The sequence below is a fragment of the Zeus faber genome (genome assembly GCF_960531495.2).
Source record: "Zeus faber genome assembly, chromosome: 4".
NCBI lineage: Eukaryota > Metazoa > Chordata > Actinopteri > Zeiformes > Zeidae > Zeus > Zeus faber.
This window is the reverse complement of record NC_137191.1, coordinates 16,999,227-17,025,902: the sequence shown is the minus strand read 5'-3', so window position 1 is coordinate 17,025,902 and position 26,676 is coordinate 16,999,227. Positions and strand designations below refer to the sequence as shown.

Sequence of the window (26,676 nt, the reverse complement as noted above, 5' to 3'; positions counted from 1 at the left end):
TATACTTGTGTTGTCTATCTATCTATCTGTCTATGGTCTACACCATGCAGCTGCTTATTTCTAAGGGCTATAATTTGGAGGGCGCCACACACACACACACACACACAGAATAATAGCCCCAGTCGTCCTCCTGAGCGCTCCGGTGAAACGCTCCGGTGGCATTAGGACCCTGAGGCTGGAGCCCTTCTCTCCTCCATCGATCTGACAGCTTCTCTTCCTCCTGCCGCCGCCGCCGCCCGCTTCAGTTTGACCGGTCCAGAGATGTGAGGAGGAAGAGGAGACGCGGACACGCACTCGCTTTTCCCCCCCTCCCCCCCGACCTTATTTTTTTTTTGTGTGTGTGTGTGTGTGTTTGCTTGCCTTGGACCTAACGAAGGTCCGGTGCAATGTCTGCCGTAGGACGCTGGCCATCACTCGCAACAGTTTCCCTGGGATAGCCGCTCGGAACACCGCATGCGGGCTCGGTGCGTTTATTGACAAGCCACGGCGAGGAGGACGGGCTTTCATTTCCAGCGGACGCGAAAGAGCGTCTCCGGCAAACGCGTTGGGATAAGAGAGGGCAACAAGTTGATGCATTAACTTTCAAAGCTCCAACAAAAAGCTTAATTGAGGAACTGCCCCGACAAGAGCGATGTCTCTGAGCAGGAGCATTGAGTTCGAGCACTTCGAGGAGCGGGAGAAGACGCACCGCTCCTCCGCGGCCGGCGGAGGAGGCTCCGGCTCGGGCTCCGGGTCCCATCCCGGCACGCGGGGCCACAACGGGGTGCCCAGCCCCGCGCACAGCGCCCACTGCAGCTTCTACCGCACCCGGTCGCTGCGGTCCCTCACCTCGGAGAAGCGGGCCAAGAAGGTGCGCTTCTACCGCAACGGGGACAAGTACTTCAAGGGCCTGGTGTACGCGGTGTCCCACGACCGCTTCCGCTCCCTGGACGCCCTGCTCATGGAGCTCACCCGGTCCCTGTCCGACAACGTCAACCTCCCGCAGGGGGTGCGCACCCTGTACACGGTGGATGGAGCCAGGAAGGTCACCAGCCTGGAGGAGCTGGTGGAGGGTAAGGCGCTCCGAGATAGAAAAGTCGTTTAAAGTGGTAATCCGTAAGATTATTTAGTTTAAAAAAACAACAACTTTATTTGTCTGAAACCTTATCGGAAATAGCCATTCAATGTATTTGCGTTATGCATGTGCCGCTCTGTAGGCTGTATCCGTTGTTGGTGGCGGGGTCCGCCTTTCCCCAGCACGTGCAAGAAGTTGAAGGCAGCCATGGTGAATTTGATCAACCAGCAAAGAAAAACAAAATCGATTTTATTTGGAGAAGGCTAACTATGGAGTGAAAGTGACTGGAGCAAAGATGAGTCAAGTGTGTGTGTGTGTGTGTTTATGGATTACCACTTTAATAATGCAGTGGTTCAGCAATGTCTCATTCCGTAAAGAAGTCAGCTGAACTTAATTTCTCCTCAAAATCCGGCAGCGGCGACCTATATGGCAAACCACAAGGGTCATTTCTCTTTTTATACATCATAATTGTGGTTTGTCTTTAGCGTAACTTTAAAAGGCATTGGACCCATTATCATTCGAGCAGCTGTCTGACCAAAGCCGACCTCAGTTATGTTGGGCTTTTTCGTCTGACACAGTACAGCACTAATGCGCATCGATCTCTATTGATCTCAGTTGGACTTTACTGAATGCTTGAGGGTTTGTTTAAGTCTGTGGTTGCACAAGCGTTCAGTCTCATGTTGTGAATTGGCCTGGTGCGTTCGTTGGCCCTTAAAACAGACCCTTTTAGAGCAGCATTTTAGCCCTAAGGGCATAAAATACAAGTTTCCTTTCTAATAACAGTTCATTGATCTTGCCTAGAGGCCGGGTCAATTGGTTTGGTAGCGTTGCAAAAAGGACTCCTAGTAAAGGGAACTGTCAATGTGGGGGTGAGTCCCATTTTAGTGTATGGGCGCTGCTGACTGACACGGAGTTTGGTACAGTCTCTTACCCTTTCGTCCTCTCTCTCTCTCTCTCTCTCTGTTGTGCCCCCTGCAGTCTAATAAGTTAATCTTTGTGTGTCAGCCCCAGACTGTGGTGTCTGCTCCATGACCTGCTGGCGGCAATCCTCTTAACACCAGAGGTTACGGCGTGGCCATTCCACGCAGCCAGTGTGCTCTCCTACTGCACTCACTCCTTCCAGAGATCAGCCTGTTCCATCCTCCATTCATACGCTGCATCAGACCTATTTTTCCTTTGAGAATCCGGGTGATATGTAGGCCAGTGCTGGGCCGGCTGAAACCCATATAGCATCACCAGTTTCAAACACTGAGCAAAAGTTGTTGCGGTGCAAGGGATCTTATTTATAGTAGAGGCCAGGCCGAACTAATGCTGCCCCACTACGCTTCGATATCAACATCTACGAGAGTTCAGGTGACTTGATATAAGATTTAGGCCACTCATAAATTGCTATTGCTTTTGCAAAGGCTTTACATCTATCTTTACAGCGTTTTGCCACAAATGGTGAGCTACCAAGTTGTCGAAGTATGGAGTAGGATCTTGCAGTAGACCCTTTTTTTTTTTTTATCTACAGACATGTACACCTCCCTATAGCCTTGGATGACTCCAGGGGTGTCGGGCTGATGTCCAAAAGTATGTTGTCAACCGTCAAGCAGACCAAACCAGTAAGGCTGGATCCGCAGGCCATCCCAGCAACACTGTGTTGTCTTTGTTTACTCAGCCGTCTAATGGCCGGGGAGAGGCGGCATTACTGCAAAGCACAGCAGTCTGCCTCCATTGATTGAGGCCTGCTGTGGCCATTTATTGTGCAAGCCCAATCAAGCATCATTCACAGCTGCACGGGCTAACTGAGGTGAGTGGTTAGCTGGAACTGCTGCGGTGGTGCAGCTCAAATATGAGCTGCTGGTAAATGGGACTGAATGGGATTCAGAAACTGTTTTTAAGCGGTTGAGCTGACAAAAATCAAACCACGCAAATGGTACACGAAAAGGCCATTGCTGGGACAGTAACAAAGCACTGTGCGGTGTAGAGGTTTTTCATTTACCTTTTTAGAGCAGGGGCTACCAATCTTGTTTCCTCATGATCATCTATATAAAATATGCAATACTTTTATTCCCCGTGTTAGAGGTAGTTTTTGTCTAAATTGGTTCTATGTGCATGGTAGAGAGAGGTTTTTAGGGCAAACAGTATATTATAACAAAGTCATGGGTCATCATTTTTGGGTCATTTTTATGTTTGAATTAACACTCATTGTTAGTTCACACTATTGGGAGGCATTGTCCAAGGCCTTTCGTCCAGCACCACAGTTTGGCAACCCCTATTTTCGAGGAATGATTCCCTTTTAAATGTGATGCATTTTAAATGCGTATAAGGACCACATGGGCTCTTTGCCCTTTTGAGTGATTGACTTGAATCATCTCTGTCATTCACCGCAGGATGAAATGGCCCGTGTTTGATGAAATGACCGTAGTGATTCTACTCCAAACGCAGCCGAGGCTCGACGCTAAGCCCCCTTCTGAGCGGTGGTCTCAGCTGTCCTCCACGTGTGGAGAAGGGCGTTCCCAACCCCGTCCAGGGGTCACGGGACCCCTGAGACCACCGCCATGTCCGCGGGGAATAGAAATTTCACCAGTCCCGTGTGTCCTGTCGGCGTCCCTGAATTGATGACAGGCCCAGTTAAGATTTGTCACAGTTCTGAGCCATGAGGCCCCTCCAGCTGTGCCCTTGCCTGTTAATTAGCCTTTGCTTAATTGCTAGATTAATAAAGCCCGGCACCATGGGATGCGCTGACTGATACGGCTGCCTCGCACGGTCTCGCTGGTGTCCTGACACAAATCAGATTACAGAGGATGAACAGACTCTGTGCATCTGTTTTAGAATATAACTCCAGACCCCCCAAGGCCTGCTTGGAGATGCAGCAACTCACCTCTGCAAGGCCCAGACATAACAACGCACAATGCAGTGTATTGATCCACCGCAGCTTTCTTTCTCATTGTGAGAAATACGTTCAAAGAAGCTGTGGCTACAGCAATAAGTAATGTGTTATGTAATCTTCACTGATTCGCTGGTATAACGTTGGCAGGGTCTTGTTTTTGATCATCTGGCTTTGCTCTATTCTATTTCCACATCCTTCAACTCAACTCTTGGATGCCCTTTGGTCTTATAGATAAGGTTCTTATAGGTTGATAAGTACATTGTTTCTCAAACATTGCACTCGAAAAGTACTTTAATCTCCTCGTCTTCCCTCGCTGGAAGAGAATGTGGGTTTTACTCCCTTGAAAATAATCCCCAGTCACGTTATAGTTTTTATTTTACCAGCAGAGTTCCTGAGCTCGTCACATGACTGTGTGTTTTTAAGGTGGGGGAGGCTTTGGGAAGCACTTGGCCGGTCACTTCCACGAAGGAAAGCGAGCAGGAAGAAGAAGGAGGAACACAATGTATAATGGGTCTCGGAGGGAAGCCAGGGAGAGAGACTCTGGCTCTGCCTTTCTGTTCCAGGAATGTTAAGTCTTTGTTATCCAGCGAGGGACCCATCGGTTGCTGCATATTTTACATTCTTTAAACATGAGTTGATTTTGTCTTGCTTTTGTTTTCATTTCAGTGAGTTTTGTAGGGATTGTGTCTTTTATTTATTTTTATATATAAACCTTCAAGCAGCCAACATCATCAACTTGGCTCAGAGTATTATGACACAAATCCACAACCAATTAAAATGCCTGTATAATTGTTTAATAAATCCCAAATTAGTGGGATTTTGATATGGCTCATTTTAACAAATATAAAAAATATTTAATGAGAAATAAGAGAATATTTCTGTGATACAAATACAGTACATATAGGGGTCACATTTTGGAGCACTTGATATCAGTTGTTGACTTATAGATCTCACAACTTTTGCTCACATTTACAGATTTTTTCCCCATGTTCTCTCACCTCCGTCCTCCAGGCGAGAGCTACGTGTGTGCCTCCAACGAGCCGTACCGCCGCGTGGACTACACCAAGAACGTCCACCCCAGCTGGGCGGTGGGCGGCCGGTCGGGCTCGTCGCGCTCCCTCTCCTCGCTCACCCCCTCGGCGCTGAGGGGCGAGCTGCAGCGCGAGGCCAAGGACTTCATCAAACCCAAGCTAGTGACGGTGATCCGCGGCGGCGTCAAGCCCCGCAAGGCGGTGCGCATCCTGCTCAACAAGAAGACGGCCCACTCCTTCGAGCAGGTGCTCACCGACATCACCGACGCCATCAAGCTGGACTCGGGCGCCGTGAAGAGGCTGTACACGCTGGAGGGCAAGCAGGTAGGGACGACCAGGAGCAGTGAGGGGGGCTTTCACACAATGTAAATATTGTACATAATAATAATAATTTCATAGCCCCACGTCAAAGTGAAAGTCACCGTTTATTTATTTATTTAATTTCCAACATCACTTTCAAACTTGGAGAGGGTTGTCCTTGTTGGGCCTGTCAGGTCTCAAGGTCCTACACCACTGTGACATGGACTTGTGGCCTGGATTAGATATCGCAACGAGGGCAAAACCCGGGTCTCAGTCAAATGACCCGGCAAAAATGTAATTGTAAAATTGAACCATCATAGTAAATACCGTTTAACTGCCGCTGTTACTTTCTAAAGTTATAATTCCTTAAATCTCGACGCAGAGTCAGGTAAGTCAGGACGGTAAAGACAGATGCTTGATGTGTTTTACTCCGAAGCTCAATGATTGCTTTACGACAGGTCGGGAGTGAGCTGTGGATACCAGTGATGCCAACTTGGGTGACTTTTATCGCTAGATTTGGCGACTTTCCAGGCCCTCTTAGCGACTTTATTTCGAAAAAGCGACTAGCGACAAATAAAAAATGAACTTATTCAGACCATCAGGGAAAAGGCGTGAAATATATTCAAATATATTATATTGTAATTCATTCATTCCCATGCACGGTGCTTTCGCCGGCAGCATCCATCCCTCTGCTCTGGGCAGTCAGTCGGTGTGGGTGTGGCCAGACCTGCACAGAGTGGGCTGCGCCAGACAAGTTCAAGTTCGAGAGATTATTTGTCACATACATACACATACAGTCATAAATATACGCATAAATATATGGTTTTAGATAATAATAGCTGACTCTCTATAAAACATACACAGTATAGCATATGTTCTCTGATTCTTCTCTGATATGTAAATAGTTTGTTTGATTTTCTCCCCCGCTTTGTGGATTTCCTTTTTTTACTTTTTTAACTTCAAATTTGCGATGTCCCTGTAGCGAGTCTGTGATTATTTGGCTAAAGATTTCTCTGTCTACCTTTTTTATATGACATATGACATTATAGGACAACCACCAAGCTTTAGGCAAATGATGTGTGATGATGTCATCAGTATGCAAATGAGTGCATGACTTCATCTGGCGACTTTTGGAGCTAGTGCTGTGCTACTTTTATTGGAAAAGAGTTGGCAACACTGCCGGACACCGCCAATGTCGCCGCTGTGCGTCTGCACGTCATACTGGAGCGGTGAAGAGCCGCGAGTAAACGAAGACAATGTGTGCTGAGAGGTGCAGACTTCTCTACAAAATCGACTGTAACTCGCTTCATTCTGAACCGATTTTTGGTTTGATCCAAACGTGAGAAATTGAACATGATACTGGTTTATTATTGTTTCTAATGTAATATTGTTTCGAATCGAATCATATTTTTCGTTCACTACCTTGTTTGAATGAAGGAGGCTTAAGGCGTATTGCTTAAAGCATTAATTTAACAATTGAGTTGTGATTGAATATTTTGTATATTTTAAGATAGTATTGAAACTTAGGACATCTTTTTGTACTACATAGTTTCGTCTCGGATGTCAAATTCTGTGAAACTGACGCCCGAATGCAGTCAATCAATACATAGTTCCTGCTTTTTGCCTTTTTTAAGGGTATTGTTTCGACGCTGCACGTCGGTGGGTTCCGAGCGACGCGCCCACCTCCTGTGAAGTGGATCGGATGAACGGTTGTGGAGTTAGTCCAAGAACAAGCAGACATTCCTTCCTTTATAGTTGGACGAGTGTGAAATATTTGCATCAGAACCAAACGGAATGTTCCGTCTTGACTATTTCAGCCCAACATCTCTTATTTAAGACCAGCTGTGATAAATGCTGTTCAGCTGTGTCAGCAGTCCAGCTCATCACACGCTGATTAATCCTTCAAACATAATCACACACTGCTTATTTCACACAGACAGTAATGAATACATTTTACATTTTAGGCGTCACTATATTTTTCCTGCTGCTGACCTTCAGCACCGCAGTGCAGTCCCTCTGGGACACATAAATCTAAATATATAAACCCCCATTTATAATCCGTAGTCTAGCTATTGAAATAAACACATGGTTCCTTTTGCAATCCCGTTGCATCTTAAGTTTGACTTGAACGTCTTTCCAGATATAGATTTTTTTTTTTTTTTTTTTTTTTAACGCTGACCCTGACATTATAACAATAACTGTTATTTTTCTTCCCGTTCTGACCTTTTGCTGTGCAGCGGAGTTTTTCTGCTGCCTTGCTGTTGTTGTGCTTATGTAAAGAGGCGGCTGATGTGTTGTCACCGGGGACGTGATGGAGCGAGCTGAGCAATGAGGATCCCACGTTGACATGGCCGACGTTCCTTTTCCTCGAAGCGGACGGACATTTGTGTTTTTGAGTCATGACGAGAATGAACACCTGGTCCCGTGTCCACCGTAGGTAGATTGATGGACAGATACTTTATTCGTCACTGGAGGGAAATTGCGGTTTCACAGTAGCTCACATCAAAAACAATAGGTTATAATAGGTAATAAGAATTAAAAAAAAAAAAAAAAAAAAAAAAAAAAACATTGCCAATATTCAATTAACCTAAAAAATGCCTAAATGTACGTAAAAAATGCTATGTATAATAAATCTAAAATAAAAAAATAAAAAAAATCGAATTCTGCAATATATAAAATCATAAAAAAAATTGGAAATATAGAATAAACCTAAAAAATAGCAATAAGCAATAGAAATTAACATAAAGATATACCAGCCAATAGAATGGCTTCACTTTTGTAACACGATGGTGAAGCTGATAAACCGCTGATAAGTTTAACAACAAAAACAAACAAAAAAAAACAAAACAGGAAGCGTCTTGTCTCTCTGGTGTTTTATCACAGGTTCAGCGTTTACTTCAATCGTGCAGCTGGAGCCTGCAGTTGATTTCCAAATCCAAAAACGGTGAAGTCAGCGTTTTTTGGAAGAAGGCGTGCAGGATCCGACTTCAAAGCTCAGCCGAAACTGAGCCATGTCAGATGTGGTCTCGTTGCTCTTTGGAAAGACACGTAAAAAGTGTATGTACTGTACGTCTATATACAGTATTATTTGAGAGAAGTTTGCATTTCATTATGGCATCTATAGTGCTTTAAATGTTTTAAGATTTCCCTAATGACCAAGTGCTGACATGCTACACATCCTGGTCATTAATAATAATCTCATATGCCTCGCATTGTTTTTGAAGTTCAAACCGAAACTCCAAAGTAAACCATCATGTCTTTGTGGACACCATTATATCTCCCAGGAAGTCATTTATCTTATCACTGCTGTAGTCATCACCATCAAACAGGAAGGAGAAGAGGAAGAGGGATCAGAACAGAAGAGTAGCAGACATCGCTCCGTCCATTAACATCACAAGGACTTTTTTTTTATTTATTTTTTCCAGATTTAAGTGTGTGTGTGTGTGTGTGTGTGTGTGTGTGTGTGTGTGTTGGAATGTAACTGTGAAACTGTAAAAGGCTGGGGTTGGCGTCTTGGGGGGGGTTGCCTTCGCCTTTTCGCTCGCTTTGGAATCCAAACTACACTGAAGTCTTTTCTGGGAGCGTCTCTGATTGGAATTTCATAAGGAAATCCAGACGTTGATTGGGAGGGATTCTCCAAACGCCCCGATTGTTCTGTTGCGGGTATTTTTATACGTTGGCGTTTTCTTCTTGTTTTGTGTGTGTGTCTATGCAATGGTGTTTGGGTCGCAGCTCATTCGGAAGAAGATCATTTTAAGTTAAACGAGTGTTGAGATCAAAACACAAGTCCAGGTTCCTGTCGTTTTCATAGATATAGAATGGAGAGATGAGGGGACACGTTGTTTTAGAATGAATGATGCTATGAAACCAGTAGGAATACAGCCTCACTTACACACCTCGGGAAATGAAATACTGTTCTTTCTCTGGCCACAAAAACACAGTGCAGGGCCTGACACTAACGTTGGGAAGTGGTTGCCAGGTTGGCAACCCTGCATCAGCTTTTGGTTGCCAAGACTGACAAAATGGTTGCCGGGTCCAATTTTTCATTTTATAACTGAGTGATATTGACAATTCGATATTAAGATGATGTGAAGGAGGAGGGTATTTTGGTCATATTGATTTTATTTTATTTTTATTTTTATTTTTCAATTTGTTAGGTAAACATTGCAATCGTCAGTACGGTGACTGAAGTCAAACTTTTTTTTTTTTTTTTTTGAGACTTTGAACGATGTTCAACTATGTTAAAAGGTTTTGCTCGGATACCTGATTATTACATTTTCAGTTTCCAGGAGGTATACCATGGTGGTTGGCAACCAGACCACAAGATGGTTGACATTGGCCCAAATCTGGTTGCCCGGGGCAACTGGACATGGTATCATTTCTGAGCCCTGGAGCGAGTTTCATTCACCTTGTGTCATAGCAATACTCATCCTAAAGTTTTTTCTAATCACCCCATGTAGCAGGTACACTGGAGACATTTCACTGGTGGTTCACCTAGGCCTTTTCCTCGCTAGTAGTATCGTTATATGATGAACTTTATTTCCACTCACCGTGGAGACGGGATATTCCCCCTCTCCTATGTGTTAGTCAAGCAGCGCTAAAGTGTCCTACATGATTTCTATCTTGCCTTCTCTCCTGCAAATACCTTTTTAGATTAAATCTATATTTCCCTTTCGAAGGCCAAACAATCTCTGAGGTAAATGTTTAGGTGCTTAACTCTATAATTCAATAACACGTCCTTGTGAGCTTGGAAGATAATTGCAGGAAGAGACGAGGTCAAATTCTATCACCACCTCGGAGTCAAACAGCGCTGAGCAGCAGCAGCAGCAAGCGGCAGTACCTTTTTTTCAGAATTCAAATTTTTATCATTTTTGCATCCGAAGATAAATTCCCCATTGGTACAATGCAAACATCCGCAGTCACATTGGGTCCAACATTTGAATAAGGCCAGAGTGTAAAACAAATGATTTCCCTGTAAGAACATGCCCTCACAGAGTTCAATATCCCTGATGTCTGCACAAAGCAGATTGGTGATAAACACAAGTATTTAAACTCCAACACTTTTTGAATAAAAGGAAAAGGCTTGGAGTAAATAGTTTAAAGGAACCAGTCCATAATTGTAATATACAATTAAGAAGCTAAACATGTACGTTTTTATTCAACTTGCTGTATTACTTTGTCTTTAATCTCGGAATTTAGATTTTTTTCTCAATGTATTTTTTATTCTCCAAAATATTCTATAAATTAAATGTCAACATTCTTGTCATTTTGCGGTAATATAAATGTTTTCCTTGAGGACTGAAAGCCTAAATTGGAGCCAGACTGATGCAAGATCTTTGGGCCCGATGCCGATTTTGGAGAGCCCACCGGTTACCAATGTTTTGACAGATATTTTGTCAAAGTGAAACATTTTCTAATCTATTTCAAAAATATATATTGTATTTGAGTTTATATATTTGAGAACATTTAACTTATAAAATATAAATAAAAAAAACTTTTTGATAGTTTTTTTTCCCCCGAGTTCCAGTGAACGCATCATCACTTCCGAAACGGGCTGCTTTTCCGAGTTTCCTTGAACACAGCATGGCTCCCTGCTTGGAGGGCCGTTTCTTAACGCGAGTGTTAATAAACATGGATGGATTTACAACGTCTAGTCGGAGTTCTGCGCATATTTTTGTGAGTAACTTAAAAGTAGTGTAAAACTGTCAAGTACAGGATAAATATAAGTATTTTTGCTTATTATAAAAATCGGGACACATCGGCTGCATAGCTTTGTGCACCATTGTAAAACAAGCCTCTTTAAATGAAGTTATTTATGAATGAAGTTATCAATGCAGAAATTGAGATTTCCTCTCTGATTGACTTTCATCAGTTTCAGTCCGATGTCCAATGTGAGGAAAGTATTTTTGACAGTTGCTGGCTGTCATCCAAGGAAATTTAGTCGCCCGTCCCACCCCGTCCCACCCCGTCCCATCTGCCACTGGGACGAGGTGCAACAGGGGACTGACATAGATACTTGCATGTGTCCATTCATGCTGTTCATATTGTATCCCAGCAGCAATATGTTGCTCCTCCACTCGTGTAATTCTCTGGCTCAAAAGGATATTCCTTGGGCTCCAACGTGGTGGTTTAATTCAGCGAGACTGCCGTCTGATCCGTGGAGAGCAGAGTTGGCATCGGGGTTCCATGACAATACAAGTCAAGTCAATTTCAATGTTCACTCTGCTTTGTGCGATCAAGGAATAACTCTTCACTACTGAGATGCATTATTTTATTAGCTTTTCACAGCCTAGCTCGGATAACCTATTGTTGTAAGTAGGATTATTTGGATTCCGCTGGCTAAATGGATATGTCTCAGGCCTGGATTACAAAATCTCTTTGCCAGTGATGGTAAACCCCAATAAATTGGGTTCCAAATAGACATGTACCAATTCGGCCACAGATGGTGCTATAGTGAGCAGTCAAACTTAAAAACCTCAAAGTGTGTGTGTGTGTGTGTGTGTGTGTGTGTGTGTGTGTGTGTGTGTGTGTGTGTGTGTGTGTGTGTGTGTGTGTGTGTGTGTGTGTGTGTGTGTGTGTGTGTGTGTGTGTGTGTGTGTGTGTGTGTGTGTGTGTGTGGTTTCTCATGCACAACAACTTTGCCTCAAGAACATACAGTAGTCTGTCTCGATAGATTTGCTGCCATCTTGGAAATTTTGGAAAATATGCAAAAATGCATATTTTGGAAAGTATGCATGTTCCATGGACATGCCTGAACAAAGCTAAAGGAACGGGTAAAGAATGCATGAGATATTAGCTAGAGATGGGTCTGATCCAATATCGGTATCGGGTGCCGATACCGACGTCATTCACTCATCGGATATCGGACTGAGGTCGCCGATCCAAATTCCATTCCATAGCGACCATGTAACCGCCGTTTTATTTTGCAAATTTAATGGTCTGCCTCCTTGAGAATTCAACTCCACAAATAATTAACCTGTAATGCCTGAATAGGAACTGGCAGTTGGAGTTGGGCAAACGATCACAGCACAGCAGCCATTCAGTGCCCATCACCGACGCGAGGTTCCCAACCACCGGCTCGCGGACCGCGCCGGGGATTTGCCACTGGGCTGTGAGAACGGGGGCGGGATTTTTTTTTTCAGTAGCGATCAACGGAGTAAAGTCAAATACATTTCGAGTTTTTATTTGCTTCGTTTGGAGGAGAGATCGCTCTGATCGGAGCTGCGTAACGCGTAATTTTGAGCGTTAAAAAGTCTGTGCATCTCGAGCATTAGCCAATGAAAATTCTGGTTTCATGTTCTTTCTGATCTAATCTACCACCAAGTCACTGTGGCATAAGACCTTGAAACTTGGCAGGCCCAACAAGGACAGCACTCTCAGGGGCCGTACCAACTTTGATGTTGATAGCTAAAGAAACAAAAGGCACGGGGTGACTTGGATACGGGGCTTACCGTTTGTGAGAGTCTCTACACGTTCCTTGGAGTAGGCGGTCGCTGCATTAGGGAGTTTCCTGCTGTGGATACCCTTAGAGGGCCCTTGTCACTCAGTTATTATTTTTAATTTTTTTTCAAGTTATGTTGATATTTCACTGGATCACCGTCCAATTTACCATTTCACTTGACATGTTGATCTTGCTGCGTCTACATGGCCGGTAGCGTGAGCATAGTGGTCGCGTTTCCAAGACCAGACAGGTCTAAGCCAATCTGACAGCCTGGCTGGTGCAACTCTCCCCGCTGATAAGCCTCTTTTCACTCTGACTGCTGCCGTCCTCCTGGCTGCAACGGCCGTGTCCGTCATGATGTCCCCGTGTCGTTCTTGGCCGTTGCTGGAGGTTTTATTTATGTCGCTGCCTATCAGGATTGACATGCCCTCTTTTTAAAAATGCTGTGGGATGAGCCACGATTGTGTTGCTTTGTGTTACCATACTAGGATTAAAATTATTATTATTATTATTTCCCATCCAACATGTTTATTATATCCAAGGGCGCTTCCAATCAGTTACAATAGCAGCCTTTAAATCAATCATTCTCTAAATCAACTATTCTCCAATGACACATACCTGCAAGAAGTGAACAAAGCTAAAAATACAAAACTAACAGAAAAAGAGGAAAATAAATATAGATATCAAAATTTCGAGTTACAATTTAGTTGATCATATCTTGACCGTCTCCACTTTTTAAATACTCCGTGCACCAGTTAGAATTCTCCACACTCTATAAAAAGCCTTACAGTACTTTCTGGCTTCAGCAGGGCTGAAAACACTCACCCACACCCTCCCACACACACATTATACACACAGGATGCCTTCCAGCAGCAGCCTGCCATCTGCTCCTCCAAAATCAAATCACAGGTCCCAGCCACCATGTCTGCAGGGGCGAGTCTACCCCCCCCCCCCCCCCCCCCCCCGAGGCGCACACACACAAACACACACACACACACACAAACACATGCAGTCACAGAGACCCTCCCACCGGGGTCCCGGCCACCACCGGATAATTAGACCTATAAAGTGGAAGGGAGGGTTAAAGTGCAGCTGTCAGGTGTGTGTGTGTGTGTGTGTGTGTGTGTGTGTGTGTGTGTGTGTGTGTGTGTGTGTGTGTGTGTGTGTGTGTGTGTGTGTGTGTGTGTGTGTGTGTGTGTGTGTGTGTGTGTGTGTGTGTGTGTGCGTGCGTGCGTGCGTGCGTGCGTGCGTGCGCGCGTGCGCGCGTTGAGGAAGCACAATACGTGGCTCAGTCCACACTCTCCAAGCTGCTGCTCTGAGTGAATGTTAATTGAACACGTTGCTTTTTCGGGGCCAGAACGTTCAGCTGTCTGCTTTACATATCAAAGCTGACCAGGCAAACGGAAAATAACAGCTCCATCCTTTACTTCGAGCCATTATCCGCCCCTCCCCCCTTTATCTCATCTTTTCTTTTATTGGCCCTCTTAAGAAGAATGCCCTGGTACCGGTAGGAGAGCCCAAAGGAGAAAGACAGATATATAAGGGGTTTGGGTTTGTTTCTTGACCCCCTGTGGTGAAGCATTCATGAGGACCGTTTTGTGGGGTTTTGAGAAAATAAGGCAGTTTAGACTCTTTATTTGTGTGTGTTTATTATTTTAACTCCACAATTTATTTTATTTGAATCCCAAAGCACTATATACATACTACTATAAGCTTGCAACACGGCTCTCTCTCTCTCTCTCTCTCTCTCGCTCTGCCATTCATCTCTCCTTCTCCCTGCCCTCCACTTCACACCTCTTATCGCACCCATTTTGCTGAGTAACTCACTCCAATTTCCGCCACCGGACTGTTCATCACACTGGGAAGTTACAGGATGTTTAATTCAAAGTGTCCGTTGAAGGTTAAAGAACATCGCCCTGTGGGAGCCGTTGCGGAGCTTGATGGACGCAGAGTGACCGTGGAGGCTGCAGCGACCTTCTGATTGGGAGATGAATTTACCATGCACGATATAATGCTACACACTCAATATATCAAATCAATGTTAAGTGCCCGCTATCTCATGGGAGGTAACCATAAATACTGTGTAAAAAAAATGCCTACATAATGGCTTATTGGTTCATTAAAATGTAGTATACCTTTACCTTTTTGGTATCCTTGTGGGCCGACCTCGGCGTGCAAACCCTGAACCAAGGCTGGACAGAAGGCTACTGTGTATATGGCGATCATGACAAATGCTGTGCTACTGCGAAACCGTAATCGTCCATTTATTTCAGTGAGGAGTCGTCTCAGAATGACAGAGGCAGAGGAGCCGGCCACAAATCTGGCGGAAAGGCTTGAACTGGCCGTTGGGTGGAACTCCTCCTCGAGACGTGGGCAGTCAGTGCAGCTGTGAAGCGCTGTGATCGTAAAAAGAGCAGGACTGACTGGACAGTCTGTTGCGCTCTGAAAAGCTCAGAGGGTGATGAACTCTCTTTTCTTCACAGGCCTGCCGTGCTTCCAGGAGTGGATGTGGCTTTAAATCCGGCATTAAAAATGACATTTGGAGTGGCCTGTCCTCCAAATGTCATCATAGTAGTTGGTTTCATTGCATTTGTAGATGTTGCAAATGAATGTGCTGGATCGGAAGCCAAATCCATATAAAGTGTGTGTGTGTGTGTGTGTGTGTGTGTGTGTGTGTGTGTGTGTGTGTGTGTGTGTTTGTTTTAGGCGGATGGAGAAGGGATTACTTAGCGTGTATTTTTATACTTAAAAGGTGAGTGGGGAAAGTGATTTGGATTCCTTTCACTTGATCTTACTCTTGACACAGTCGTAGGCCAGCGCCGCGTTAATGGAACAAATTGCAAATCCACACAACGGGTCATCGTGGTGCCGTGAGGAAGGAGACGTCTCAGTTCACATCTTGGGTGGAAGGCGGCAGGCAGGCAACTGTTTTAAGGCCCTTCCAGCAGAACATCGAACATTGGTCTGGCTCTAATAAGAATATGCAATGCCAAGCACTGTATATGAAATCCATTTTCTCACCTATATGAATTATACGCTATACTCTCAGGCCTGTAAAAAAACATGCTGTCTTTGTCTTAACAATGCAATCTAGTGAGATAAGAGATGGACTGGATAGGGAGTTTCCACTGCAGAGCTGAATCCATTCTTTTTTTTTTTTTTTTTTTTTTTTTGCACACTCTTTTGCAAACATTCCACAATATGAAGTCACAGTAACGGCCATTCGTCAGTCGACATTAGAACAGTGAGAGGTTGCATTTCATCTGTTTTCAGTTGCAATGCATTAAACCACCTTCTTATCTGTATATAAATAAATATAAATGTACATACTGTAAGTGTGGGACAATTAGCTGTGGAGGGAGTTTGTGGAGGAAGACAAAGTGAGTGTACACCAGCAGAGCAAAGAGAAGCTGGTGGGTGTTGGACAATGATGTAATCCAGCCCCCTCAGACATGGAGCTGGAATTAACACAATGGGAAGACTTGAAGGGCTGAGGCCCCCAACAATGGCCCCCTCAGAAACCGTCCCTGGATCAAACAAAGCCTTTTTTTTTTCTTTTTACCCCAGAGCGTTAATATTGTAAATTATGGATAGACTAATAACACAAACCGATTCCAGATCACACAGGAAGTCTTTGTACCAAACAATGTACAATTTACAATATACAAAGCGTATATTGTGTGATATTGTGTGATTTTCAAGGATTTTAGTGTGTGTGTGTTGGGGGGGGGCTAGGAGAGGGTGTGTGAGGCTGATAAAATGTGGCATCGCATGATACGCCTGTAATGATGATGGCCTGCTGGCCTCAATACCCCGAGCTAGCCCCGTCCTAAATGGGTTAGCAGGGACATGCTGCTCTGCTTGGCCGTGCCAATAGTTAGTGGTTTATTTTGGTTAGTAGCCTGAATTTGGTTTGCCCTGTCATTAAAATAATATGGATAATATCCTGTCAGCTGCTAATGCTCCTGGCATTTACAGACTGATGGAAACCAAAATCTGACCCTTTGCACATGCAAGTCCTGGCCCGTTGTGTTGTTAAGATGGAAAAGTACAAGCACAAAGGCCAAAGACAGTCAGCCTGCATCTTGTACCTCCCTATCTCCTTGTTGCCAGGGGCTGGGCCAAGCAACGGTCACATTCTTGTTTTCGGGGTCAAGTCTGGATTAATCACCATCATTTAGGTCAACAGGCAGAGCAAGTACATGCCCACCTATTGTTTCACTTTCTCATTTTCATACAGCTACATGTGACCGCGGTAGGCTGAGGACCAGAGCCCAATCGATATATTGATAGGCCGATTATATTGGCCGATATTTTAGTTCCAAAGAACTATATGAACTATAAGAACTATATGTCTGTTCAAATTTCACCGATAAAGGTTATATCCTACCAGTGGTTATACCACGGATGAACGGATTTAGAAGCCACAAGTAGCAGTAAGTAAAAATTCCAAATGTTCGTATAACTTTCCATTCCTTAAATAAATCTTGAATGACGGCAATATTAATCCGTGGGCATTTAATTTCAGAGAAGATGAAATGTAATCTTGGAGAATAGTGAATTAAAAAAATCCTATAACCTTTTCTGGAAAAACTCACTTTTTCAGTGCTTGTGCACATACATTTGGGTCTCTGACAAACACACTGTGAAATAAGACAACCCAGTCAGTTGTTTATGAGCCGTCTGTTTCCTAATACATGCGGTGAAACAAGCCGATCAGATTTGCGATCCCTTCCTACATCTCTTGGGGCCTCAGTAGAATTAGAATCGCCCTCCATCTGAGTAACTCCACCCACGGCTGGAGAATAACTAGCGCAGCCGGGAACTGCTCTGTTGGCTTACAGACCAGCACAAATCTTACAAAAAAAAAAAAAGAGAAATTAACACCAACTGTACGTGAAGAAACTGCAGATGATGTATATGTAAGTATTTAAAAAAATATTCAGCTGTTTCTTTCTGAAAAAAACAAAAGTATGCGGTGGATCCGCTGTGCATTTTCCATACAAATCCAATAAAAAATGTGTTTTTATTGTAGATGTATTTATTTAATTTTATTGCAGATGTTTACATGAAACAAAATCCCCGCGTGCAAGGGATTTTGCACAAGCAAAATTGTGCCGTGCACAAGCTTGAAGCACGGCAACGAAAGTCGGAGCAAACTTTTAAACGAGGCCTTGTAGAGCTTATATGACTGAGGATTCAGGAACAGGATTGCTTGTTTCTCGCTTCAAATTTGTTCAGAAACAGATTTTGGCGGACTGATGAAAGGTGAGATCAGTTTACAGACTAAATACAGCGGAACGCGGAAGTGACGCTCAAACCCCATTGGCTCACAGATTAGTAATTCTAAGGATAAAGTTGTGACAGGCAACAAGTGCATCGGCTCTCATCAGCCATCTCTCCGTCATGCGCATCCTCCTCCTAGCCATGCGCCAAAAGGGTTCCAACATTACCCACAATGTAATCCCTTAAAGCGACAGGCCCCCGTCACTACTCAAACTGTAGCCCCTTACTGGATCTTGTTCTGGAATTGCCGCGAATCTCGGCGAGAATACTGTGAGACTGGATATTATGTCAATATAGAGATTACACCATTACGTTTTGACGTCTCTTGCAAATTTAATTTCACCTCAGCGGGAAGCAGGAGGTGTTAATTATTAATACTTCAAGTGATCAGGTAATCACCACTGAAAGGGTGCTTGTGTGGATGTTTGTTCATTGATACGTGCCAAACAAAACATGTGTTCTGGCTTTAAGAGCATGTACTGTATAAGTGTATAGCCTGGGGTATTACAGTATTTTAAGAAAGAGGGGGCGGGGGGTCCACCAGGCCGAGTGTGGTATGAGATGGAATTGCCTTAAATTGGTTTTTAAACTGAGAGCATTAAACTGCCATCTTGAATGTCTGCTCGAACTGACGTGAACAATGTCCACATTATTGAGCTGCTATTATTTAAAATGGTCCCTCGTGAGAAATGCATCGTGCTTGGATCAGCTGTTGTTACTTACACGGAGAGATACTGTAACACCCACGGGAACACGCCGCATACTTTGCCTTTTCAAACCTGAAAGCCTTTTCGTGGGGAATTTAATGAATGGTCGTGTTTCACTATTACCACTGCACAGTTATAACCCAACCTTACTCATCCAAGCTCACCAGTCAACCAAATCTATTTTAAAACACCTTTTTTTATTTTTGTTTAAAATTTTATTTTATTTTTTTTAAAGATTACCATGCCAATTGCTTGGGTTCCAATAATCAAATAATTGGGTTTAGGTAGAAATGCTTTCGCTTCAATTCGTTTTAATGACATTAAACAAAACTGGCAAATACTTGTTTCCTACGACGTTTAAAAATGTTGATTTCCCATTTAAGGATTTAAGGACTACCAGTATAGATTGATATGGGTACAGCTTTCATGCGTATTCTTCCCTATTTCGATGAGTGGATCAGTCTCCAGAACAACGCCATACACGTGGGATTCGTATGAATGAGGTTGTACGTGTATTTTGGGAATGGGTGTTCAGCTTTTAACTCCGCTGAATGGCTCTCAAACACACCGTAGTAAATTGCTTATCAGTGGTACGGCTAATGCGGAGTGACAAACTAATGAAGGGCTTATATTTTCGTTTCAAAGTATTCCGTGGCCTGTGTGGAGAATACATGTGTTTTACTGGACCTACAGGACCTTTTGGGGAGCTGCTGTCACTTTCTCTCGCTCTCGCGCCGTCCATCTCCCTCTCTCGCTTCCTCTTTCTGCTTCCCTCTCTTCTGGAACTCTTCCTGACCCTCCCGCCTCTCATTGCCATCAGCGAAATGAACTGGAGCTTCACGGGAGGATGGAGGGTGTGGGAAGCCCCGTGATTACAGCGATTATCCTGTCAGCCGCGACGTGACGACCATCCACCGTGTCGTGTCTGTAGCTGGAGCACAGACTGACTCTGAACGCAACAGGATGTAGAACAAAGCCCACAACACCGTGATGACAGGAGTTCCTTTTAACCCCCGCAAATCCATTAGTAAATATCACGTAGAAACAATGGCCTGAACATGGTCGACGTTTCAGCAGAGTGGTTTGTTGGTATTTTCTTTCTGATATTTTCAATCTCTCAGTTGCTCGACCCAAACAGTTGATGTTTACCGTCGAGGTTACAATTGGCACTTTTGTTTTTCTCCCAAAACTCAGATTTGATGAAATGCAGAGTCTACTGTACATATAGAGACAGACAGATATCAGGATAGATGTGTACACGCTGGGGCGCGATTCGTGATATGTATCGTTTCATGGCCTGTGCAGTGTGATGCGTCATATTATGGCCTATGTATCTGGATATGTATCGTATGGGAGCCTCTATTGTGATGCATATCATATCGTGGCCTCTATATCGCCATACTGTACATATCGTAACGTGAGATTTTAGGGAATACCCAGCCCTTAATCCCGCGTCCCAGCAGTCCTTTTCTAAAGGGACTGCCGGGCTTCAGCCCCTCCGAGTTTGCCCCCGAAACCAGAGATTGGAAGGGGCCGACTCAAGTTTTGAGCCCGGCCCCGTTTCCGGAGTGTTGCGGGGATATGGTGCCTTTAAACCTTGTTTAAGAACGTTGGTGTCGGGACTGGATGTTTCAGCTTGTCTTCCCACCGGCTACGGGAGAAATTGAATTGATCCGCGCTGGCCGAGTGTGTGTTGGCTATCAGCCAAGGAGTCATCTGCGATCCCGACGGTCTTTTTCTAAAAGGGTTTATTGAGTGCCTGGCAGTCGATGGTCAGCCATGTCACGTTTTAATTAGCATGTTATCGTTCTGGTTTCGCTGGTCAGGTTTTTCCCCCGTAGGGACTCATTTCATGTACTTTTTTGAACAAGGTCTGGCACGTGAGAAAACTCAGCCCTCATACCACACATACACAAACAAACACCAGATCACAGTGTCGCTATCGACCATGACCCGTCTTCTTTCTGTTGCCGGGCCGAGAAGGGCAAAAGAGGCAGGGAAGAAGGCGCTGGCACGTAAAGGTCAGTCAACAGACAAACAGTGACATGGTAGAGGGCAAAACTCAGTCAAAACATGCCGCCGCGCCGCCGCCAGACATGCAACCAGCCACTGCAGCCCCCCCGACAGCTCAGTGCACTGATCGCTCAGGACAAGCGTCGCCCAAACACAAACGTGTCGGCTGGTGGTCCGACGCCCAAACAGCCCCCTGGAGTCGTCGTAGTCTGGAGGATTTAAAGTCCACTGCATCAATCATGCAGAATCTGTGGCGACTTAATTTATCCAAGTTTTTCTGTTAATATCAGTCAATACTGACTGTGTGTGTGTGTGTGAGTTAGAGTGAGAGAGAATCCAGGACCTTTTTATTTATTAATTTTTAAAATGATAAGTACTGATGATCTTCCAACCCCCTAGTCATTTCACTTCACAATGAGCCTGCATTTCCCATGAGGCACTAGGGCGAGTGTAACCCGGGGCAATAACACGTTAACCATGCCCCAGATGGATCTCCATTCAAGCACAGGTTTGGAACTGGGATTCAAATTAATTTGTGGTGATTTACGCCTCACAGTCTGTGGGTGTCAGGTCGAGTGTTGGGGGGGGGTTGTTTTCATCTCCCCTTCTCGCCCTCCGTCACACTGTGCTGCTCTCTGCTGAGGTCATCATGACTGGACAGCGCTCACCTCCAGACACACACACACACACACACACACACACACACACACACACACACACACACACACACACACACACACACACACACAATGGAAAAGTACTGGATTGTTTACAATGAACCTTGACTCAAAATGTTCTGAATCATGTGAATGAAATATCTGATCAGTTTATAACTTTACCACTGAGGTTGGTGTTACATGGATTCATATCAGGGGTCATTCAAGACTATTGACTATAGGGGCTTTGGATAAATGTAAGGATTACCTGCCACACTAATATATTTGTACATGTCTTATAAAACAAATTATAAAAATGCTCTAAAAAAATTACAGTCCATTTATTGGGAATTGCACCAAATGGATGTGATTGGCTCGGTTCATTCAAAGCTTTTTGGACGGCGTCCAACAAACGCCTGGTATTACTTGAAAATGAATGATGATGATGTTTCACTTGGCAGGAAAACCATCAAATCGAGCCACTTATCCTCTTGTGCTAGTCATTTTTGGAACAGCCACAAATACTTTTCCTTCACTGTAAGGCACTTTTTATTTTAATTTATTTTTTATTCCAGATTCCTTCCAGATTTTTCACACCACATGCGGTGCCAGTACGGTAACGTGTGCGGCGTCGGTATGGAGGGCCAGTGGAGGCATTCTTATGTCTTTGTATATTAACAGGGCTGTTTTCCGGTTAGTTCTAATGCGAGCAGCTATACCTGCACGGGGCGCTCTGGTCACCTGCCACGGCCTGGGATTCATGCACATAAACAGAGACAGACACACACACACACACACAGACAGACACACAGACACACACCCACACAGAGACACGCACACAAAGTCTCACTGTCTTATTCATACTCATTGATATTCATATTTGTTCCCCCTCAAGAGTTTTTTTTGTTTCAGACACGAGGTCGGGATGGAACTGTCAATAGTGAAACACTCACTATTGAGACACGTCTCACTATTTATGAGACATTTAAATTTTCATACAAATCATTTTTGTTCATCTGACAAGAATCATTTGATTCAACCACATTCAGAAAAACTGTGGCATAGAATAAATTCGCTCAACAGTGTAATAGTGCATACAGTGGTACCTTGAGTTACGAGCGCACTAACATACGAGTTTTCAGAGTTATGAGCTGTCGTTCCGTTGATTTTTTTTTTTTTGTATTGATTTGCGAGCAAAAATGTGAGTTACGAGGAGCGAGCTTCAGGTGCCGCCGCTGGTGGGCGTGGCCAGCGAATGCGGCCACCATCCCGCGTCTTCACTCCTTCACTTCACGTGGTTACCTGAGCGTGGAAGCATCGCTTTTGTGTTTTGTGCTCGCGATTTGTGCATTTTGTGCAGTTATTTTGGCAATTTTTTTTCCGAACCATGGGTCCATTGGCTTAAAGCGCAAAATAATAGAAAACATGAGCGAGGTGTGCGTGTGATGGAACTGGCGAGGCACTACGAGCGTAGTACTTCTACCATATGTACCATACTGAAGCGGAAGGAGACGATAAAGGGTATTACGCCAGCCAAGGGCGTTAAAATAATGTCTAAGCTGCGGACCGCTGTCCATGAAAAGATGGAGAATCTGCTGTTGGTGTGGTTGACGGAGAAGCAGCTCGCTGGAGATAGATCATTTGCGAGAAGGCAAAAATTATCTACACATTCTCTTTTATTATGTTTTTATACAATATTTGTTATTTATAAATACATTTCTTATTTAAAAACACGTAACAAAAAAAAATTGGGGTGTTCTTTTGGGGGCTGGAATGGATTAATGGCATTTCAATTAATTTCAATGGAGAAAATTGATTTGCTATACGAGCAGATTGAATTACGAGCTCTGTCACGGAACAAATTAAACCTGTAAGTCAAGGTACCACTGTATTGACAAATGGCACTGGTAGGCTGTTGACTTCCCTCAACTCAACTGATGGAAACTCATTTAATTCACATTTTGCTCACTGCAACATTTCTAACATTGCCCTTACATTTGGATGGAAACACATGATTGAGGAATCTTAGCGATGGTGCAAACGATTGCGATCCGCTCAAATAATTGCGCTCAAGTGATTATGTAAAAACTGCGAAAATATGGAAGTAGATTTATAATCACACAATATTCTCTGAGTGCTATAGATGCCACACTGTATGTGTCATCTAAATTGGTAGCGTATCCTTCTGCAGCTCTTTTGGATCATGTTTAATGCCAGAATCCTGCCCTCCCCCTTCTCAAATGATAGACAGTTCAGTACCCAGGTCTCTCTCTGTCTCTCTCTCTCTCTCTCTTCCATCTGCCTCCCAGTCGTCGTCCACCTTCCCTTCTTCTTCTCCTCTTCTTTCTCCCTCTGTGCACTTTATGTGGTGTGTTAGTGTTTGTGTGCAGTCACTTTAATGTGGAGGTGTGATGATGAAGGGATGTTTTAAACCCTTTCTATCATCCTGCCTGTCCACCTACAGAGCAGGAACCAGCAGTTCAGAATGTGACTACCTCCCTCACTTGTTTCTCCCGCTGCTGGTGGGAGGGAGGGAGGGAGAGAGAGAGAGAGAGAGAGAGAGAGAGAGAGAGAGAGAGAGAGAGAGAGAGAGAGAGAGAGAGAGAGAGAGAGAGAGAGAGAGAGAGAGAGAGAGAGAGAGAGGAGAGAGAGAGAGAGAGAGAGAGAGAGAGAGAGAGAGAGAGAGAGAGAGAGAGAGAGAGAGAGAGAGAGAGAGAGAGAGAGAGAGCTCTGCGACAGAAATGTCCTTCCCCTCATGACGCTGCAGTTTGACCAATGTCAGTTGAGCGTTGACCTCATGGTGTCACATTATTATAATTTTCTCATTTAATAATATTTATTTAGCCTCTTCCCTTTCCCTGATTGTAAACCACTGTCAGCAAGTGCTGATGCATGTGCAGCAAAGTGATTATCCTGGCGGATGTCAGAGAAGCTGTATTTGGGTTTGACAGGTACATTAATGTTGAAGTACGTGCAGCTCCTGAATCCAGTTTAGAGCGGAAAAATACGTTCTTGGCATTTTTCGTTCGCAACTCACCTTCATTCACTTACCCTCAGTGTCAGTTAAATTGATGACCCGAAAAGTGAAATTGAGCTCAATATTATTTTTTTACTCAATGCATTTTCTTTCTCTCTTTTTTAAATTTGTCAGAGGCATTTCGCTGCGTGGTTGGTGAGGTAACAAACTGAGATTCTATTCACGGAATTAATTTTGCTAAACAAATGAGAACAATACAGTGGCACTCTGGAAGCGGTGAAAACCATATTGTCTGTGTCGGAGTCAGTTTTTTTTTTTTTGTTTTTTTTCTTATACACTCAAAGTTGGGAGCATCCCTTCACCAGCCCTTAACTGCATGTTTCGCAATACATACAATAATACATGATGTGTACTCATTGAAGATAACAGGCAGTTTACAGTTTCGGGCGGGATAGGGAACGAGAAGGGGAGATGAAGCTCTGCACATCTGGCCCTTTTCCGCAATTAAAGGTTTTAGTGGAGACAAAGGAGCCCTTGCACAGTGGTAGAGAGTGAGACCTGCACAGGCTGTATCTGGCAGACGCAGCAGAAAACAGATGAGACGAAATGAGGCCTATACAGGAGATATGATAAAGAATAATCTAAGAATATATATAAGGATAGAGAATTTTCCATCACAGTTATTATTAATTGTATTATTATTGTTATTAACAAGTTTTCTGCCAGCGCTGCACACAAATTGCACATCTTATTATTAGTATAGCCGAATACTCGCTGCTACTTTCGCTGCACTACTCCTTCCACAGTTTTTAAGCCACAAACACGCAAAGTACATCAAAGCGATCGGCTCGATCCCGACAGATGTGCTGTCATTTTTTGGAAGGTTTCGGTCAGCGGTTTACAAATTATTGATAATAAGAATAATAAGAAACAGAATGCCGCAAAGAAATCCAGTCGTCATGGAAACGTGTGTAGGCTTATAAGGGGACCTCTAACATCGCACAAACAGGGCCGGCACACTTTAACAATTTCACCAGGAAATGTCGTTATTACTTTTCGATCGCCTTCCATTGATGTAAAGGACTTGCATGTTGTGTATGATAGATGCTGTACATGTAGAAGTTATAATTGGGAACCAAAATCCCAGATAGATCCTGTTTTTTCTTGAGGAATATCTGTCAAGTAAAATATTATCAAATAATAACTTGTATACTGCAGGCACGCAGGGGACTTCTCATTTCTCCACAATGGTTGCCTACGTATACCATAACACTCACCTTCTTAGAGATTAAACATTTAAACTTAAAGATTTCAAACATTTCCCCGACGTCACACCAAAGTCATTATGCCTTGTAAATAATAACCAACCCCTCCCTCTCCTCCCCCCGTCTCTCCAGATTACCTGTCTCCAGGAATTTTTTGGGGAGGACGACGTGTTCATTGCGTGTGGCCCAGAGAAGTACCGCTACGCACAGGATGACTTTGTGTTGGATCACAGTGGTAAGGCTTCCACAGCCTTTATGACTGGTAGGCCTGACTAACACTAACTCTACACCCGTGTGTGTGTGTGTGTGTGTGTGTGTGTGTGTGTGTGTGTGTGTGTGTGTGTGTGTGTGTGTGTGTGTGTGTGTGTGTGTGTGTGTGTGTGTGTGTGTGTGTGTGTGTGTGTGTGTGTGTGTGTGTGTGACCCCGGGCGTCCTTCCTCACCATTCTTCTTCAGCGCTCGGAGGAAACCCCCTTTTCCTTTCAGAAGTTGAAGGCAGGATGCAGGTCGCGTGTGATGCCTTTTTTTTTTTGTGTATAAATTGTATATACATGCATCATTTTTGGTTTAAATATACATAACCACTGCCCAACTGCGGATTAATTTTTTTAATGTTTTTTTGATTTCCTACATTGCTGTAGACTGAAAAGAATGAAAAATTATTTAAAAAAAGATAATAATAATTGTATGTGTATATTCTCTATACTGTACATACATTCAAATATGCGTTTTCTTAATGTGATAAAAAAGTAACTATTTTCTGCTGAAGATAACTCCAATTAAAATTAAATTAAAAATTAAAAATTAAATGTGAGTTAAAGTAATAAAAAATTTTTGGGTTGCCAGGCATCATATTTACTCACATTCCTGCCTTCAAGTGAGGAAAGTGTTTGCATAGGTGTCGCGTTGGTGGCGTTTCATCCCGCAGTGTCTCCAAACGTGTCATGTTCACATGGTGTGTGTGTCTGTGAGTGTGCGTGCGTGTTGTGCACTGGAGGAAGTTTCCCTGTTGTGTAAAAAGACGACTTCAAGGATAAGACCAGAGGCAGGATGCGACCTCTTTAAAGCAGTG

At 43.8% G+C, this 26,676-nt stretch overlaps 1 protein-coding gene across 3 annotated transcripts in view; it reads left to right on the top strand.

Annotated features, from left to right (window-relative positions):
- The first annotated feature begins 417 nt into the window (after positions 1 to 417).
- dclk2a (doublecortin-like kinase 2a) overlaps positions 418 to 26,676 on the top strand; it is a 44,833-nt gene continuing 18,574 nt past the window's right edge. For 2 of the 3 annotated variants that reach the window (XM_079998557.1, XM_079998559.1), the window contains exons 1-3: positions 418 to 1,052; positions 4,941 to 5,284; positions 25,738 to 25,867. In XM_079998557.1, the coding sequence (XP_079854683.1) occupies positions 632 to 1,052; positions 4,941 to 5,284; positions 25,738 to 25,867 (895 nt within the window). In that variant the 5' untranslated portion in view covers positions 418 to 631. The remainder of the gene's footprint in view (positions 1,053 to 4,940; positions 5,285 to 25,737; positions 25,868 to 26,676) is intronic. The other variant, XM_079998558.1, reaches the window with a different exon arrangement.